This window comes from Nannobrachium achirus (genome assembly GCF_963921795.1).
Source record: "Nannobrachium achirus genome assembly, chromosome: 14".
NCBI classification, from domain to species: Eukaryota; Metazoa; Chordata; class Actinopteri; order Myctophiformes; family Myctophidae; genus Nannobrachium; species Nannobrachium achirus.
The window spans coordinates 42,210,129-42,230,281 of record NC_137821.1 but is presented as its reverse complement, the minus strand read 5'-3'; the positions used below and the strand labels follow the sequence as shown (position 1 = coordinate 42,230,281).

The 20,153-nt window shown below is 42.3% G+C and overlaps 1 protein-coding gene across 1 annotated transcript; it reads left to right on the top strand.

The window, feature by feature from the left end:
* Window positions 1-8,856: 8,856 nt before the first annotated feature.
* On the top strand, window positions 8,857-9,375 carry LOC308298364 (DNA-directed RNA polymerase II subunit RPB7-like; the record flags this gene model as incomplete). Its single annotated transcript, XM_080741950.1, has 1 exon — window positions 8,857-9,375. One exon carries the CDS (start codon window positions 8,857-8,859, stop codon window positions 9,373-9,375), a length of 519 nt encoding a protein of 172 aa, XP_080598076.1.
* Between the last annotated feature and the right edge of the window lie 10,778 nt (window positions 9,376-20,153).

Here is a 20,153-nt window from a genome sequence, read left to right as displayed (position 1 = left end):
TAAAGTCATGTTATGAACATGGACAGACCAGGGTCGCTTATCTCCCGATTAGGGAGTCTTACTGGTGTACCATGTTGCACTCTAGGGACTTAAGGATGAAAACACAGCGAATATTAAGTGCTTATTGCTTTCCAATAATTCGATAGAGGGGGAGTGGAATAATGACAGGCATTGCTGTCATAAAGTCACTCTCCTGGTAAACTCAGTGTTTGAGCTAGACAATGCTTTTTAGGTTATCATCTAGGGCAGGGGTCTTTCAGGTCAAGGACCCCTTAGTTGAACAAGAGATGAACCAGGGACCCCCACAACCTTTTCAGAGATTCCATATACTGGTAGTTTCACTGTTTGACAGCACTATGCTCAGTATATTTTGGATTCATGTCAATTTGTGTTTTCAGATATTTAACCACTTGAACCATCAATACTTAATTAACTTGACCTTTCACTCTGTACTTGGTCTGCTCGATTTCCCCTCTACACCAAACCACTTTGCTGAAAATAGCATATCTACAAGCGCTGCGAGGCGTTGTGATCTTGTAGAACGGCTATTTTTGGCTAAAGTTCTCGGAATATGAACTTCAAGTGTTTGATATTAAAAAAAGTTTCTATCACACAAAGATTTGGAGGACCCCCTATAGTAGCCTAGACCCCTGATCTAGGGACGTAAAGATTAAAACACAGCGAATATCAAAACGATTTCCAATAATTAGATAGGGGGGGAGAGGAATTATGACAGGTGTTGCTGTCATAAAGTCACTCCCTTGGTAAACTCACTGTGTGTTTGAGCTAGTGCTTTTTAGGTTATCGTCTAACCAGGATAGCCTACCCTATCATGGTATATAAAATTTTTTGATTCTTCATTAGTTATTCTGACTTTTATTAAGTAGCATACCAAGTGATGTTTAGTGAAATAAATAAAATAAAGAGCCGTCTCCTGTCCAGCGCCCAATTTGTAACGGCTATAGGCTATCAGAGAACAGCATTTATCCATTTAGAGGTAGCCTATTTGTACACTGAAACATAATTTGAGTTGCATGCATAATTAATGTGCAAATCGGCCACCCCCACCGGAAGTTTTATTGTTGCTGGGTAATTGTTGCTAGGATATTCTTGTTGCTAGCCGAACATAGGCGTAGTTGTTGCCTTGACGACGGCGGCGACAAGTGTTTTGATCCCTTTCACCGCGGCGCTGCCCCATCAGCCACCACATCACATCATGTGGTGTGGAACAAAGACGACGGAAAATGGCAATTATTACACTTACACAGCACTCGACGCGCGTGAAACAGAGTCTGTTGTCTGCAGGTTATCGGTTAACGAGCAGCTGTCTTCGCTCGGGGAGGAGATATCGTGGGTCTTGGACAAGCAGAGCGGTTTGTCTGGGCCGGTGAAGCTGGAGCTCAGGGTGTTGGTGAGCGGGAAGCTGAGCGCCGCCGCACATCTCATCCAGAGAGAGATAGACCGACTGCACGCACTGCTGGAGCATGTAATCAATCCAGACGTCAAGCTACATGGAGAAGGTTAGTTTGCAGTAAAATAAATACATTACAAATTAAAATAAAGCCTATCCTTAGCCTACCACCTTTGCTGTAAATATCAGAATATATTATTATTATTAGCATATTTGTATTTATTTGCATAGTAGGCCTACTACTACTTGGCCCGCCTGTCACAATAATTACATAATCGTCTATTCGCAATTATTGTAGGCTACATATTAAATTGCAATTATTATGTCAATCGTTTCCATGTTGAAATATATTTTCAAACATTTTCAATAATTGTGGAAATAGCAGACCTACAAGCTCACAACGCGTCGTTGTGAGTTTGTAGATCAGCTATTTCCACTATCGATGATCTTTTTAAGTATAAAGTTTTTCAAATATGTCAAATGTAATTTCTTTGTATATTCAGGTTATGTGTCATATCTGCCATGTGCAACTTCAAAGCCTACAAGCCAAACAGAAATGTAATTGTCAACGACAAAAACACAATTAGCCTAATTAGTCATCTGAAATGTTTTAGTGTTAGTCTAGTTTTAGTCGACTATGTATGAAACAATTTTAGTCTAAATCTACAGTTAAAATTTGTATGGCATTGTAATGCTTGAATTTACACTTGGTTGCATGCTGAAAGTAGCCGATCTACAAGCTCACAAACTGTCACAACGGCTTTAAAAAGGACCATACCAGTGTATTATAAATTTATGTTGACATTCAGCATCTTACTACTACTGGTAAACGGCATTAATCCTTGATCTGAAATATATTGGTCTGAAAAGCACTCTCCAAGCACTCTCCATTGACCTTTTAGAACCAAAAGTTAATACATGTATTTGGGAAGGTGACGATTCCCACCAAATATCATTGCATTCATTGTCATTTGGCCTTGATTTTGATTGTGACCATGTCAACTTGGCATATTGTCAGCTTAACAACAGGCATATACAAATATAACACTGGTGATTGTTACAAAACAAATCAACAAGTTAGAGAAGCAGTGTTATCCAATCAGAAAGCACTTAGAATTGCTTTCTGCTGACATCGCCTGCCTCCTCCCTCCTCCTAGTCCTAGATATCCCACTCCTCCCTGCGTGTAAAGAGGAGAGCTCCTCTCAACAGCGGGAGAGAAGCCATAGTCTGTTCCCGGAGGGACCAGAGCCGCCTAACTTTAAGGAAGAAGGGCATCAAGGTATGTGTCATTCAGAAGACAATATGTTAACGTGTTCAGTGGCACGCTGAGCCACTGAACACGTTAAATTAATCCAGAGAATGTCAATGCCTGTTTAGTCCCCATAGTTAGTACAGCCTTGAACCAGCCCACAACAGCCCTGCCAATCGGGCTCAGCCCTATTGACACTTAGCCTCGCGTAGCCAGGCTTACTCATCTGCGAAGAAAAAAGCCTGGTCAAGATATGAAGCAGAGACCGTTCTAGGAGGTGGGGCTGAATTTTCCCGGAAGTTGTCTTCTTTTCACAGTGCGTGTCCCTGCAAACTCTGGTCTACGTCTCCTGCTCCGTCGGTTGTGCTCGCAATAAACAATATCCAAACTAAAACATTGATTCAGGTGATGTTACACCTATTAAGAGCGAGTTAAGAGCTACAATCTATTTTAGTTTTTGAAGCGGTGAAAGCCGCTTCCAAGGAGTGGCTTTGTCTGTCCCATACATGTTTTTTTGAGGATTCCCATATTCCCAAGGAGTGGCCTTGTCTGTCCCGTACATGTCCTGTGCATGCAGAATTGAGGATTGGTCAAGCTTCACATGACAATTTGGCCCTCCAGACAAAATCATTCATTCATTCAGAATTCATAAAAATATAGAACTAAAGCACATTGAAAGTATAGATCTAGAACACAGAATGTATAGATCTAGAACACAGATTTCATAGCTCTAGAACACTTAGAATAAAAATTCACCGCTTCACTTCGAACCGAGGTTTGATTTATTATTTTGCTGGGGAATGTAAACAGACCCACACTGCATGACGTAACGTGGGGTTCAATCCCTGCTTCCGCGCATCACTACAATCTGGCGTAGTCGGCAGGAGCGTGATATCCTTGCGTGGGGGACGTCGTGTGCAGCGGTCCGCGGCATTAAGTGTGAAGCGTGAGGACTCGCTCCAAAGATCGGTGGGGGTGATTTTAGCCCCCGTAGTTAGTACAGCCATGAACCAGCCCACAACAGCCCTGCCAATCGCACAACGGTTTATGTGTTGGTCTTGCGAGTGGGAGCCCCGGGTTCAATCCCTGCTTCCGTGCATCACTACACTAGCTTACATGAATTTAAAGGAAATGTGACTTTGGCCACCTTTGAACACCCTTTTTCCTAATATTCTTGTTCACGGTGATGGTACTTTAAACTGGTGATGGTACTGTAAAAAAAATAATAATTTGGAATTATCAAAGAGAGCTACATCAGTCACCAAAACCTCACCAAAATCTTCAGACCCACCAGGAATCCACGATTCCACGATCATGGAAATGTCTGCAGAACTCAAGAACTCATTGTCTTTGTCTAACCGTGTTCAAGTTAAAAATACAACATCTGTCTTGTTATTTCTTTCTTCTCCTAGACTTCCTGCACATTCCAGTGTGTAAAGACAAGTTTTCCCCTGGACAGCAGGAGGGGAGCCCTAGTGTGGTCCAGGATGAACCAGTCTCTCCACAGATTAAAGAGGAACAGGAAGAGCTACTTCAATGGCCAGAGGAGGCTGATTGGTCAACAATGACAATACTAACAGTGAAAGGTGAAGATGATGAAAACATAGTGACGGCCCCTCCAGTCAGCAGCCCAACAGAACACCGACATGCTGCCATTCCGACATCCCCCCATTCCGACAGTAGCCCTATACCTAACCCTAACCTCTATGGAAGACAGACATTTAGAAGTCAATGTCGGAATGGCAGCATGTCGGAATGGAGAGCGGCCCCCCACATGACTACACTAGCTGATGCAGAGGAGTGTGAAGCATCACGACCAACTGGTGATGTTCAGATAGTATCTTCACACCGTTCTGAACATGACACTGAAAACAGTGATGACTGGGAGGCGTCCAGGGAAGCTCAGTCCGTTCCGAACCAACTGAAATCAGGCAAGACACAAAATACAGAAGGACAAAGATTATCTATGAGCAGCAAGCTGTGCCAGGATGTGAAATCATCAAAACAGACGCCGTACATGAGGACTCACATAGGGGCGAAGTCGTTAAATTGTACAGTTTGTGACAGAAGCTTTGTTTTAAATTATGACTTCAAGAGACACATGAGAATTCACTCAGGGGAAAAACCCTTTAGTTGTAACGTCTGTGGCAAGAGCTTTGTTTTGAAGAGTGACCTAAAGAGGCATATGGGAATTCACACAGGGGAAAGACCCTTTACCTGTAAAGTCTGTGGAAACCGCTATGATCGAAATAGCCGTCTGCAGGAGCACATGACAATCCACCCGGGGGAAAAACCCTTCAGCTGTAAAGTCTGTGGCAAAAGCTTTAGAGTGAAGGACGACCTTAGGACACACGTGAGAACTCACGCAGGGGAGGAAGACCAGCCCAAGGCTGGTCCCATAAGTTGCATTTTCTGTGGCAAAATATTTAGTCGGAAGAGCAATCTGAAGCTTCACATCAGGACTCACACAGGGGAGAAACCCTTTAGCTGTAAAGTTTGTGGCAACAGCTTCAGTCAAACGTGTCATCTTAAGCAGCACATGAAGACTCATACAGGGGAGAAACCCTTCGGTTGTACGGTTTGTGGCAACAGCTTTAGCACAAATAGTCACATGAAGGAGCACATGAGAATGCATACAGGGGAAAAGCCATACAGCTGTATGGTATGTGGTGCTGGCTTTAGAATAAATAGTCATCTAAAGCGGCACATTAGAATGCATACGGGGGAAAAGCCCTTTGTCTGTATATTGTGTGGAGCCAACTTTAGTGTAAAAAGCAACCTGAAGCAGCACATGAGAATTCACACAGGGGAGAAACCCTTTAGCTGTACACTTTGTGGCAAAAGCTTTAATCAAAGCAGTAGTCTGAATTCTCACACAAGAGTTCATTTCAGTACAATCAAAGACAAGACTCAGATGCAAAAGGAGTGGATTCATACAATTTGATTAGATAGAATAAACATCACAGAACTCAGAACTCTCTCAATCTTATTGGTATCTTGGGTGACATAGAAGTGTGTGTTATTTGATGATGGACATAATTACATCGACTCTCCAACAACAGGTCATAATTGCTCGCTTTACAGTGGAAGCAACAATTCGGCTGGTATGGTTAATTTGGAACAGATTTACCAATACAATACAATTTACAATATTACACAAGACCACTCAAATCAAGGATATATAATAGAGAAATGTCAACCTTCTGAAGTCAGAGTTACTTGAAGTCCAGGGGGAGGTTTCCGCAGTCAGTTATGATTTGGGGTGCTATGGCATCTCCAAACATTTTTTTGGGACAGACCTGTACATATAGGCCTATATATATATCAGGGTTTCCGCTAGGCATTTTTGGGGCCGGCCACATTGGCCGGCAGGATTATATTTTACCGGCCAATCAATTAATTTATCGGCCATATTATAATGAACGTCACATACGTGTTTGCAGAAGAGATACTGTATGTGCGTGTGCATGGTGCACCCAACTGATAATTACACCATTTTATGTTAGCGCTGGGCTCCTCTTTATTACAGATGCAATTGCAATCTTTTCCTGAAATAATAGCCTAAACTATCTACTTATGTAGGCCTAGATCGCTTGCCAAAAAAGAAGTGAATACTAGTTAAAGTGGACGCAACTCAAGCGAACCGTTTGCGTGCCCTGCCACACAGTGGCCTACAAATTAATAAGTTAATAGTATATGATTTTGGCTTCACGTCTCATTAAACCTTAATATGCAAACATACAACCTTTGTTTTGTTTTGTTAATGTTATGTTACGATGGCGCAAGGAGGAAGGTTGACTTGCCTCTGTTAGTCTGTTGCTTTGACCACCACAGTGGCATCACATCCATGCGATTAGAAAGTCATTTGCGTGCTTGTATAATCCATGTGATTCCAAAGAGTTCGGGTCCCTTTTTTATTATCGTCTACTGGGTCCAGCTTGGTCTAGATGACCTCGGAAGAACCCCAGTTCTGTTCGGATCATAACACTAAACCCACGCTGTATTGCATTGATTTGGACAAGCTGCTGGAATTGTCAGCTGTGAAACGTGATGTGTGCTTCTCCATATGGCCGTCCTGCGTATCTAAAATAGCAGACATACAAGCTTACAGCGCGGCACGTTGCTGACATGTTGTGAGCTTGAAGCTCTGATATTTTCAATGCGCGAAACCATCGTACGACGAATATAGACTGATCTAATGCGCACAGCGCAGCATGAAGCAGCAGCAGCAGCAGCAGCAGCAGCAGTGAGCTTCGCTGTCGTCAGACTCACAGAACATGATACAAATGTAAAATTATGATAGGTTTTAATGGTTGTAGCTTTACTGCTTTAGACAAATAATTATGTGAATAATAAGATTAAATGATAAAATAGCCTAAGAGGCATTTTCCCAGCCGGCCACGGTGGCCGGTGGACTTTATAATTACCGGCCAATTAAACATTTAACCGGCCAATGGCCGGTAAATACCGGCTAACGGAATCTCTGATATATATATATATATATATATATATATATATATATATCGAAGTATCGAACCGTGTCACCAAAATATCGAACCGAACCGAACTGTGAATTTTGTGAACCGTTGCACACCTAATATATACCTATATAGGCCTATATATGAATACTCCAAAAATAGTCTCACATTGGACTCACATTATACCAGCATTTTCTTTTTTTCATTCTGTAGTAACCTTGATATGAAGTGCTAAAATGTTAAAGGTAAGTAAGCTGGCCTGCTGTATGTCATCTTTATATTTTTTATCTGGGTGTGCGATTGTTTTACATAAAAGAAAGACGTAATGAAAACTGATGTGAATTATATTAGAAATGATATTATGTAGCAGTGAATACTTTGTGTTGCTAGATTGAGTTTGAACACTGAGAACAAGTTGTAGATAGCTACAGGCTAGGTAACACAGCTGCCAGCAGAAGAGTGTGCCTTTGTTTTTTACAATTCACACTGCTTAGTAGAGTTTTTCTTTAGCCAATTATAAGCTGTGCAAATCAGGGAGAGGGAGGCAGTCTGTCTGTGCTTTGCTGGCGTAGGGTGTGATTTGTATGTCGCACTGCAAATAAATGTTTTCTGTTATCATTTAATGTCGTCAAGGTTTTGCTGTTCTTTGAGAGTTTCAATTCCACTATAGACTCTTAGACTGGAGTCCATACATTAGGGATTAAGGATTTCCACGTTAAAACTCATGAAATGTACAATATGAAAAAAAAAAGAAAAAAATCTAAGTAAAGAGGAATATAAGTATGGAGACAATATCTCCTGTTCACTAACAAGACAAACTGTATTAATGCTTACACTTTATGTTTAACTTTAATTAATGGTTAATTTAACAGTGTAATTCTCCCAGGCAGTATAGTTACTGTTACAGGCTCAACAATTGGACAGATGACAGCCAGTCGAGATAACAAAGTTCCTTTAATTTTACAAGTAGCCATACAGGATCACATACGCGGTTTGCACTGCTCAAAAAATATGAGACTGAGGCGATGAACAAGAGCGCATGGTCAGTGATGTCAACAGTAACGTCATGTGACGTGACGTGATGTCACTGATGACCTGCAGAGCAAGCGGCGCAGGAGAGACGGGAGCCCGTTCTACCCGCCCCGGGCTGGACTCCTTCTTGAAGGACAAGCAGCAGCTGTTCGCTTGCCAGTCGGCCGTCCGGCACTTCCAGGTCCTCCTGGACACACATGGCGGGCCGGGGGAGAAGCGTCGCGCTGAGGAGCTGCTGACTTGCGTCCAAGTGGTACTGGACCAGCCGTTAGAACGCACCCAGAGACTCGTGCACAGTTCAAAGGTCAGCCGCAGGTCTCTTATGATCTTTGGAACCGGAGACACCCCCGGGGCCATTACCATGACGGCAAACACCAGGTTTGTCAGGGCAGCGGCCAGTCAGGGTGTCCGATACAGTGTGTTTATCCACCAACCACAATCTCTGACAGAGGGTAAGGAGTGGAGGACAACACACCTATGACAGAGGCCTGAGCTCTTTAGAAACATGGCATCTCAGTTTCTTTGTTTGGTAACAATTAAGCAAATCGGCGTTGTTAGGCAACGGTTTCTGTGACATCAGACCAGAGCTTGGTCACCTTATATTAGTGAATAACGAGGGACACGCTCCCTCACTCTCACAAACAAACGCATAGATTGACAGAGAGAGACACTGTGTCAAAGCAAGATGTTTTACCTCATTTCATTGGAACATGAGATGTTGCTACATCCACGGTATTTCGGTCCCAATCTCCTCAACATTGTGAAGCAGAAACTGTTCACAGAGGTGGAGGGCACATCTACCGGCAAGTATGGTTTTGTCATCGCGGTCACCATGATTGACAACATCGGCGCTGGCGTGATCCAGCCAGGGAGGGGGTTTGTCCTTTACCCGGTCAAATACAAGGCCATTGTCCTGCGTCCGTTTAAGGGGGAAGTAATAGACGCAGTGGTCACTCAGGTTAACAAGGTTGGACTGTTCACCGAAATAGGTCCCATGTCTTGCTTCATCTCTCGTCATTCTATTCCCTCAGAAATGAAGTTTGACCCCAACTCCAATCCCCCTTGCTATAAGACTGTCGACGAGGACGTCGTAATCCAGCAAGATAAAGAGATCCGGCTTAAGATCGTGGGAACGAGAGAGGATAAAAATGACATTTTTGCCATTGGATCTCTCATGGATGACTACCTTGGTCTCGTCAGCTGATTTCTCTGTCATCTTTTCATATGGGGCAATGCATGTAAAGGCTTGTTGTTTTTTGGCTCACACCCCATTTTATTGATTGGTTGATTGATTGAATACAGTCAGCTAACATCCAAGAAAGCCTATGGCTTCCATTGAGGTTCTGTGTGCTCGTTTCATCGAATAATATTCACACCCACCACCATACTTCAACTACTGTAGCGACTATCCTGATCAACAGTTAAAAGGTGAAGAGGACCTTGTTTTTGACACTTCAATAACCAGTACTTGCTGCAGGTACAGTTCACAGCAAAGTTATTTCATTGCAAACTAAAAGGTGTGCTCATAGAATGCATATCACTGCTAGGCCAGATGGAACACCATATTTGGTCAAGCCTGCGATGTCACAGTCATATATTACCCATCTTTGGCATATCATTCCATATTTGGGCAAGGTTTCAGACGGATAAGACAGGCATTGATTTCCATCAATTATGGAATTTAAGTTAAAATATCTATTACTACTGTTGAATCTGTCTCCCTGTCTAGTGTGTAAACAATACACACTATAGTGACTATGCCCTATGTGTGAAAAGAAATGTGTGTAACCTAATTTTAGTCTCAGACAGAGGAAAGCGAAAGCATAATCCTTTCCTTAGTTCACGCTGTCGGCGATAGTAAAGATATCTCCCTGTCCCCATGCCTAAATTGTAGTCCTTAAAAGCGTAGGTGGCACCACTCGTGTTGAGACTGCTCCAAAATGTGTTCACTTAATCTGTGTTCACTGGAGATGAGCCCCGGATAGACAGAATTATCGGCCTGGTGGAGATAATTGACACAGACCACATTCTAGGTGTTGAATCTACAACATACTCTTTTTGAAGCGGTGAAAACCGCTTCCAATGAATGGCTTTGTGTGTATCACGCCCATATATGGTCATTTCAGTCCAGAATGAACAGGCTTTTTCAAAAACAGAATGTCCGTTTAATTACCATATATGGTGAACTCAGTCCAAAATGAACAGGGTTTTTCAAAAACACAATGTATGTCACCTCATGTCCATATATGGTCACTCCAGGCCAGAATGAACAGGTTTTTGCTGTCCTGTAAGAGCAAAATAGTCCAGAATGAATAGGCATTTTCAAAAAGAAAAATGTGTGTCCCATGTCCATATATGGTCATTTCAGTTCAGAATGAATAGGCTTTATATGTCCTGTACGTCCAGAATATGTGTGCGGTGTCCCTCCCGGGCAGATGAATGGATACTTTGAGGATTGGTCAAGCTTCACATGAAAATTTGGCCTTCAGGGTTTATCTGTCTTGTACATGCAATAGGTCTCACCTATTGCATGACAAATAGCCGCATAAGAGCAAAAGCAAAGGCACAATAAGAATATACAGATGCTAACAGAATGGTAAAAAGGAGCATTAAGGCAGACAAGAGTAAATACATTGAAAATCTAGCAGAAGTTGAAACATTTAGTAGGCCACAAAGATAACAGAAACTGAAATAATTATAGAGGGATGCAGTTGACAAACAACTAAGAGACCAGCAAGCAGGACTTTTTATATATTTTTTAAAAACCTATTATACCGGCTGTCATACCGGCTCTCCAGACAATTCTATACTAAGATTCACCGCTTCACTTCGAACCGAGGTTTGATTTTTTTTTTAATTGTTTGAATATTTAGGAAAAGTCACGGAAGGGAAACATTCGAGACTCAAAATGGGTCAGAATGTTGCTTAGACACTTGTGTGTTAATTCAAATCAATCATTGTTTATATTCATTATTACATTTATTATGTCCTCACTCATACCATTATTGTTTTCATTGCATATCCAAATGATATTATTCTCATTCTTCACCGGTATGATGATGTGTGGAAGTGGAAGTAATACTTGTTTAATAAATTGACTCTTGACAGTCGTTGTTCCTTTATATTAATAATAATAAATATTAAGGTTATTTTATGTTTACATTTCATGAAAAGACAACACTGATGATGACCTGCATTACACCTGCAGTATCCTACTAGGGAAGAAGTGAACACATTGAATGAACCCAGCAAGCGCGGTCAGGACCTGGACCAATCAATCAGTGATGTCTCGATTGGGACCAGATCAAGTCAAACCATGACTAGTCAGATCTGGCATAGAATATCACCTGATTTCAACCAACATAAATCCTACCCACGAAAACGGACATCTGTCAGCAGGGAGTGTTTGGCAGAAGGAGTAAAACGAAGGCTCTACGTCCTCCCGGTGGGGCTCCTCACTGGCAGGTGAGTCAAGTTACAACTAGTGCTGTGTTCTACCTGTAACGCATGTATACAGCGTCTGCTGTCGGCAAATGATATATGAATGAATAGCGTCTTGTGAACCTTTCAAAGTAGCGTATTTGATAGGAATTATGCACTGGCGGATGTCCTGGCCACGCGAATAGCCGCGGAGCGTATGCCCTCAAAATAAATCTAGAATACACCACTGGTTACAACAGAGAATATGTGTGTACAATAGTGAATTAATTGACATACTGTAATTATTCTATTGTGGGGAAAAGGTGTAAAATTGGCTACTCAATTATTAAAGGGAAGACTTTATTAGCTCAGTTTATATGGGAGTCTTTTTTTGTACATTATTTAAATCGTATTGACAGAAAAATAAATGCTGATATTTGTTTTCCCAAAAGCCGTTATGTCTTCAAGTACACTTTTGAGTTATTTGTACTTGTTAGGGGTCCCGCCTGTGACCCCAAGTATATGGCACCCTGTCCTTTGAATTCCTATGCCCTGTATCTACTGAATAGAGAGAGAAAGACAGGCTGCTGACAAAGCTGCTCTGTGTTCGTGCATCCAGACAAGATGGCCTTGAACTAGGGTGACTCCTTAACGCAGCTGGCCACGCTAAAGAGCTGTTATCTTTTCTCTGTCTGGGAAACCAACCTTGGACTGAGCGTGAGTGAGACAGGTGCCCGTCCCTCCCTAACGTTCGGGCCGTGCTGTTATCTCTTATCCGTCAATGAGATATGACATTCTGGGGGAGAGCGGGTTTCCCAGAGACTTCTGACGTGAGAACGGACGACTCCCAGTTTGGTCTCACCTTGACCGTCTCGATTACGTCAGACTGTGCATGAGAGCGCACGTGAATGTGCGTGAGCGCGTGCCATTGTGTGTGTGCTAAACTGAAGTTCTGTGTGTGTATTCCTATTGAGATGATGCAGCGCAACGCCCTATAAAAGAGCGTGTCTCAGTGCCCCAGAGCACCAGTTGTCTTAGAGTGAGAGAGTTGTTGCAGCTACCTCCAGCCCCTTCGGGGGCTGGAAGGAAGCCTACCTTTTTGTACTTAGTGCAATTTTTGCACCACTTGTTCTTGTCTACTTAGAGAGATTTTGACTCTGTTAGATTCTCTGTTTTTAGTCAAGTACTTATAATGTACTTCTCTTTATTATTTTCATTGCCAATTACTGTATTGGTGATTTTATATTTTGTAACTGTTTTTACCACTAAAGCTTTTTTATTATTCACTTTTATCTGGTGTCTGTCTGAAGTCATTTTTTAAGAGTTTACAACTTTTTAAGGTTTGACTTTTTCCCCTTTCCCTACGGGGAAAGCCGCACTCATGGGAGAGAGGTTTTGAACACCTCCAGGGCACTCGAAGTAACTTCTGGCTGTGGAGCTGAATTAGACTTTTGGTAAGAATCAACAAGAGTGTTTTCTTAAGTTAAAAGTCTTTCACCTTTTCAGAGGCTGACACTGCGCGGGCAGGTGTCAGTTGGGTATGCTCGGCGGACAATAAAGTACAAATCCCTTCACCCTAACCGGACGGACAGTTTGTCCGCAGTGGGCTCTTTGTACTAATAAAGTCGAGCTGCCTCTCTCCATAAACAGCCCTTGGTGAGAGCTACAAGGTTGGACAGACTCATACTTTCATTGTCTTTGTGGTTTTGCATTCTCCATTCAGACCTAAGGTCTACATTTCTAAAGTAAGGTGCATATCCTGGTCTCTAAAATAAATAGTTGCTGCAGAAAGTAATAATATTCACCAGTTAAAGAGGGTCTCATTGATAGCTCAGCTTTTATTCAGAGAAGTGTATTTATGTTAGTGTTAAATAAGTATATGTAATGTAAATATGTAAATATGTATATGTATATGTGTAATAGTAGGTTTATGCAAATGAGAAAGGTTATAACACCTGTTTGTGTTAACTTAAAGGTATAGTGTAGTGTTAGTGATAGTGTTTTGTTAAAAAAGATCTGGTAACTTCTTGGGCTTAGGACCTGAGGAGGGTTCCGGACGGCGTCGGGGTTTGCCCTAAGAGGTGAAGGGGCATTCAGTAACTCGGAGCTCATTACAGTACTTTACTAACATGAATGTTTGATTTACCATATCCATCCTGATTGGCTAAGATTGGCTTCCAAAGTTTGCCGGATTGCTCCGCTTTGAACAAAATGCCTCAAATCATGAACACAGCGTGTAATTTTGATCAAATTGTGCACGCAAATTGTGCATGCACATACCCACCAGGCCTAACTAACTAAATTACTATTAGTAATTCCAATTTTCAATACTTTTATCTACAACTCGGATCCAAACATTGTACTTTTACTCCACTACAATTATTTGAAAACTTTAGTTACTAGTTTACTTTATATTGATTATTATGAAAAAACATACTGTACATTAACAACTTCAGCCCTTCGTCCATTTGAAAATAGCCGATCTACAAGCTCCCAATGCATTGTGTAAAAGAAAACATTCATAGAAAATATCGTAAAAGAAATATTTAATGAAGTCATGGTCATGGAGAAGACAACAATTTGAGTTTGAGTTGAGTTTGGTTATTTTGCCAGAATGTTCTAGTAAACAGGAAATACAACAGTTGGATGATTTGAACTGGGCCAGGCTGAAATAGGATTGTGGGTTTGTTTTACACGTTTATATATTAATGTGTGTGTGTGTGTGTGTGTGTGTGTGTGTGTGTGTGTGTGCGCGCGCGCGCGCGTGCGTGCGCGTAGAGGAAATGAAGAGCTACAGAGGCCTCTGTTGACAGAAGCAGTGTGAATGAATATCCATAATATTTCTGCTTTTCTATCCACCTCCCCCCTACCAACATACAGGTTGTTTAATTTTATCCTCTCAGTGTTTATAGTAGAACGTGTGTTTCCCTTGGTGTGAATAAACTTGTGTCTTTTTGAAATTACTACAACTACCGAAAACTCAAGTCACAATGTGTACAGGCTCCCGCTGGGCTACTGGTCCAGGCGCAAACCACTTAGGGCACAGCCACATAGGCATGGATGCCTGGCGGCGGTTCGATTCCCGATCCGAACGATCTTTGCCGCGTGTCACTCCCCATCTCTCCCCCCATTTCCTGTCAGTCTACTGTCCTATCAATAAAGGCATAAAAGCCCCAAAACAAATCTTTAAAAAAAGTCACAATGTGTACACTGGCAACACTGAAACACTTGATACACTGGTGACATCAATCATGTTTTTCTCCAGTGTGGATACGCTGGTGTTTCCTCAGGTTAGAACAATGATTGAAACTCTTGTCACAGTGTTTACAGTGGTAAGGTTTTTCTCCAGTGTGGAGACGCTGGTGGACCTTCAGGGTAGATGACTGTTTGAAACTCTTGTCACAATGTTCACATTGGTAAGGTTTTTCTCCAGTGTGAACACGCTGGTGGATCTTCAGGTGAAATGACTGTTTGAAACTCTTGTCACAATGTTCACATTGGTAAGGTTTTTCTCCAGTGTGGACACGCTGGTGGATCTTCAGGCTAGATGACTCATGGAAACTCTTGTCACAATGTTTACAGTGAAAATGTTTTTCTCCTGTGTGGACATGGTGGTGCCTCTTCAGGTTAGATGACTGACTGAAACTCTTGTCACAATGTTTACAGTGGAAAGGTTTTTCTCCAGTGTGAACACGCATGTGGTTTTTCAGGCGATATGAATGATTGAAACTCTTGTCACAATGTTTACAGGGAAAAGGTTTTCCTCCGGTGTCTCCTGGGAGAGAGACAGAGAGAGAGAGAGAGAGAGAGAGAGAGGCAGGCAGGTTAAAACAACTAGAAGCAGTGCTCTTCTAGCCTGGCGTTGCTCATACTAAATCCTCACTGCGTATCGGATATTAGTCTGGACTCACGGGCAGAATTTTCATTTCCAAGGGTTGTGTTAAAAAAATTGCTCTGGACACGATTGGTTAGACCAGACCAATGCTGGGCCCTGATTGGTTCCCCCAAATATTAGGGGAGAGGAAATGGATTCACTTCGGACGAATAGCAGCTCCGCCCCTCCAAACGCTGTCTCCGCCTCGACGTTCGACTACTATCACAGCGTGTCTCTATTAGCCTCATTCACTTCAAAGGAAATAGCGTGGATTTTTACACACAATTTACACATGAAATACTAATTCAGTGTTGGACCTAGAGCTTCGAAATCTCTTCCTGGTCCGTCGGCAGGGCCTGGCATGCGTTGGAGGAAGGTGTATTAGACTACACGGCTATTGGAACAAAACTGCAGAGGAATATTTGGAAACAACAAAGGAATGAGGAAGCCCTTGGCTACTGGACCACATCGCCATCTTTTATATAAAAAATCAAACCTCGGTTCGAAGTGAAGCGGTGAACTTTTATTCTATGTGTTCTAGAGTTATGAACTCTGTGATCTATACATTCTTTATATTCTGAATGAATTAATGATTTTATCTGGAGGGCTGAATTGTCATGTGAAGCTTGACCAATCCTCAAAGTATCCAATCATCAGACCGGGACGGACACTACACACGTACGTACGTACGTACGTACGTACGTACGGGATAGATAAAACCTCTTCATTCTGAACTGAAATGGCCATATATGGACATGGGACACAGATTTTGCTTTTTGAAAAAGCCTATTCATTCTGGACTGATATTCTGGACGTACGGGACAGAAAAAACCTGTTCATTCTGGACTGGAGTGACCATATATGGACATGAGGTGACATACATTGTGTTTTTGAAAAAACCTGTTCATTCTGGACTGAGATGACCATATATGGACATTAAACACACATTTTGTTTTTGAAAAAACCTGTTCATTCTGGACTGAAATGACCATATATGGGCGTGGGACACACAAAGCCACTCATTGGAAGCGGTTTACACCGCTTCAAAAACGCAGATTTAAATATCAATACACTGTATTGGCTAAACGGCCATGACCCATGACTACAAACACCTTATTTGTTATGTTAAATAGCCACTGACTGATAAAGTAGCCTAATGATGAATGAACAACGCGAAGTGTTGTATTTCTGCCTTGCTGCGCAGTAGACAGGCTGTGTGCAGGTGCGTCACAAGAGGGGGAAGTGGGACTGAGTTACTAGGGCCCAAGGTGGAAGGGCTTTAATTATTTTATACTTTAACTATTGAAAAATAGCTGATATATAAGCTCACGGCGCGACACTGAGTGCCGCGATGCAAGCTTGTAGATCTGCAATTTTTGATATACCCCAATGAAGAACATTCATGTGGGCCCGCGGTGGCTAAAACTTTTCGGAATCGAGACCATTTTACGCCAGAGATTTCAAATGTTATAGATTTATAAGCAATCGGCATGATAAGAAACATGTAGGCCTAGCCTACATCTGAAGCAGTTTGCCAGTGCTGCTATTTGTTGTCTTTCTTACCTTGTGTTGTGGTACACATATAGCTGTCCAGTCCAGTGATAAGTTGGCTTATATTAGATGAAGTTTTCTTGATATAAACACATACTGTAGAATGTGTTGGTATAAAATGAGTCATACACATATGTTGAGAGACAGCCGCTGATATGTTGAGAGACAGCCGCTGATTTCAGCGGCTCTTGCTGGGAGATATGTTCTCAGTTCATATGACAAGACTTGATGAAACTCACATGCCGCCCAGGTCAATAACACTAATCATTATAATGGCATGAATCGATCTAAACGAATAAAGTCTGTGCCGATGATGATGTTGGTATGCTTATGGCTGATGTTAGGCAGGCTACTTGATCAGTCGCTTAACATAACAAATAAGGTGTTGGTGTTATAGTCATGGGTCATTTAGCCAGTAGGCTATTCATATTTAAATCGTTCCGAGTCAGTGTAAAACGGCTCGACCCAGCAGAGAGATTTCCTTATGTATTCCCTGCTGTTTTGTTTTAATAGGCCTACATATTTTTCCAATGCATGCCAGGTCTTGTTGACGGATTTGGAAGAGATTTCGAGACAAAAACGCGACATGCAGTGTGTATGTGTGTGACATTCTCCTCCATGGTGCTGACAGTGAATGACTGAGTGAGGGCTGTGGGACTTCAAAGCTTGTCGTACATAGCAACAGTAACGAGGGCGGAGAGGTGGGGGCGCGGCCTCTGGTATTCATGGTTGAGCGGGGCCAGACCCATATTCACCAAGGGCAGGTTTTTTTGCCCAGGCGGATTGGTCTGGTTCCAGGCTAGTGCTCTTCCAGGCACAGGTCTCCACCAGATCAGGTATTGTGGCCTCCTGGTGGCGCTATAAAAGTCCATGTGTTCTTGGGCCTTTCACTGCAATCGGACACTGCATGCATGATTTGAGGTATTGCGTTATGCAAAGGTTCTCGCCTCCCTAGTGGCGAGAAAAATAACTTCTGGGAACTCAGATTGTGCAAAGGTTGACCTGCTGGTGGCACTATAACAGGCAAATGTGAAATGGCTGGCATTTGTCCTTGACCTAGTGGGAATGTGCGTGCAAAATGTCACACAAATCGCTGGCTGCGATTTGAGGCATTGTGCTCAAAACTAACCAATCCTGCAAACTTTGGAATCCAACCAGGATAGAATATGAAATATCTGACAAATCCGTCTGGATCACATTACTATAGAGATACTGTGTACTGATTTGGATTTTGGATAAAAGTAATTTCAAAGAATGTGTTTTACATAGGTCTGCCTCAGACAATCAGGATGGAATATGGAAAATCAAACACATTTATGTTGATCATATGACTGTAGAGATACTGTCTACCGATTTGAGTGATTCTTGGACAAAATCTGTAGGAGTAATGTCCAAAAATAAGTTTAGCAAAAATCGGCCTCATGGTGGCGCTAGAATGGGTCACTGTAAAGATTGTGGGGCAGAGGTTCTGAATTGGCATCCAGGGAGTGTGGCATCTTGGCAGCGACCGGGTCAACGGCCCCGAGATCAGCTGGTAATAGACGGACGGACACGCGGACAGACGGTAAGGGGACAAAACATAGTCTCCCCATGCCTTCGGCCTGGTGGAGATATTTACGGTTTCCCTTTTAATATTACCGATTTAATTATATTTTTCATCGACCTCTTTGATTCCAACTCACATTTTCTGTCCCCCACAAATATTAGTCCTGTCCCTGTGTTTAACACTGACTGACCTCCACTGGTCTCCTCCCAATCATCACTGTCTTCAGTGACTTCAGTGTCAGATTCTAGCTCGACTTCAACTCCAGGACAGTGCGAAGCGATGTCTTCATCATCATGTTCACATTTCACTGCTGGTAATGTCGACGTTGACCCATCAGGCTCCTCTGGTCTTTGAGGTAGCTCCTCCTGTTCCTCCTTAATGTGTGGAGGCTCTGGTTCCTCCTGTAGCAGACTGGAGCTCCTCTCATGTTCAGGAGAAACCTCTTCTTTACACACAACCATGTGCAGGATGTCTAAGAGCAGAAAAACAAGCTAACGCTGGATTCCTTAAAGGAATAGTTCACCCCCAAAATGACTTTTTTTCTATTGATTACTCACCCCATGAAGACCTGAATTCATCGATATTTTAATCGCATTCCTAAGCCAATAATTTGAGGAGCAAAGCAGGCTCTTTGTCAACAAAATATATTCATAAATTCAAGTCTCCATGGGGTGAGTAATCGATAGATCGATACATCTGTAATCGATGGGGGGGGGGGGGGGGGGGGGGCATGGGGAGACGACATTCCCGTTCCCCCTGCATAGCGATGCCGCATAGCGATTCCAGGAATTTATGCATAGCGATGCTAGGGTTCAAGCGGTTAAATTTACCGAAGTGTGGGTGATCTTCAGGTTCCTCCTGTTTAATAGAAATGGCCCTGGCTGAGTCTGGAGAGTTCATCTTCACCTGCAGTCTGGACTCCACACACTGGTCTGAAATGAAGCAATAAAACAAGGACTTTAATTTAGCATCAAGAATATGCAAATGATGGTCTTCTAAAGTGAATAAGGTGAAAGTAGCCTATATGCTTTTAATTAGTTCCTTAGTTTCTACAACTATGTCATAGTGAAATAACCTTTCCTTCCAAGTTTTTTTTTTTTTAAGATGTGTTTATTAACAAATATCAATCATTATACAAATACCATCAAAAATGTATCACTCTTTTTTTTTTTTTTTTTAAAGACAGAAAAGATAACAAAAATCGAACCTCTGTTCGAAGTGGAGCTGTGTGTGTGTGTGTGTGTGTGTGTGTGTGTGTGTGTGTGTGTGTGTGTATTGCAGTTGATGCTCAGGGCAGGCTAGACTCAACAGCACCTCTCTGGTCACCCAGGATCATGTGTACCGATTTTTGTGACATTTGAAGAAAATATGTAGGAAAAGGAGCAAAAAGTGTGTTTTGGAGAAAATTCAAGATGGCGGAAAATCTATCCTGGCGCAAATGGGCGTGGCCTATATGGGGAGATGCGTCTTGACCCAAGGAATCCAGGGAAAAAAGAATTTTAATTTTCCGATCTACGGTTCAAGAGTTACGGGGCAAAACGCAAAGTGGGCCGTTATAGCGCCACCAGGAGGCCGAGTGATGTAATTATTT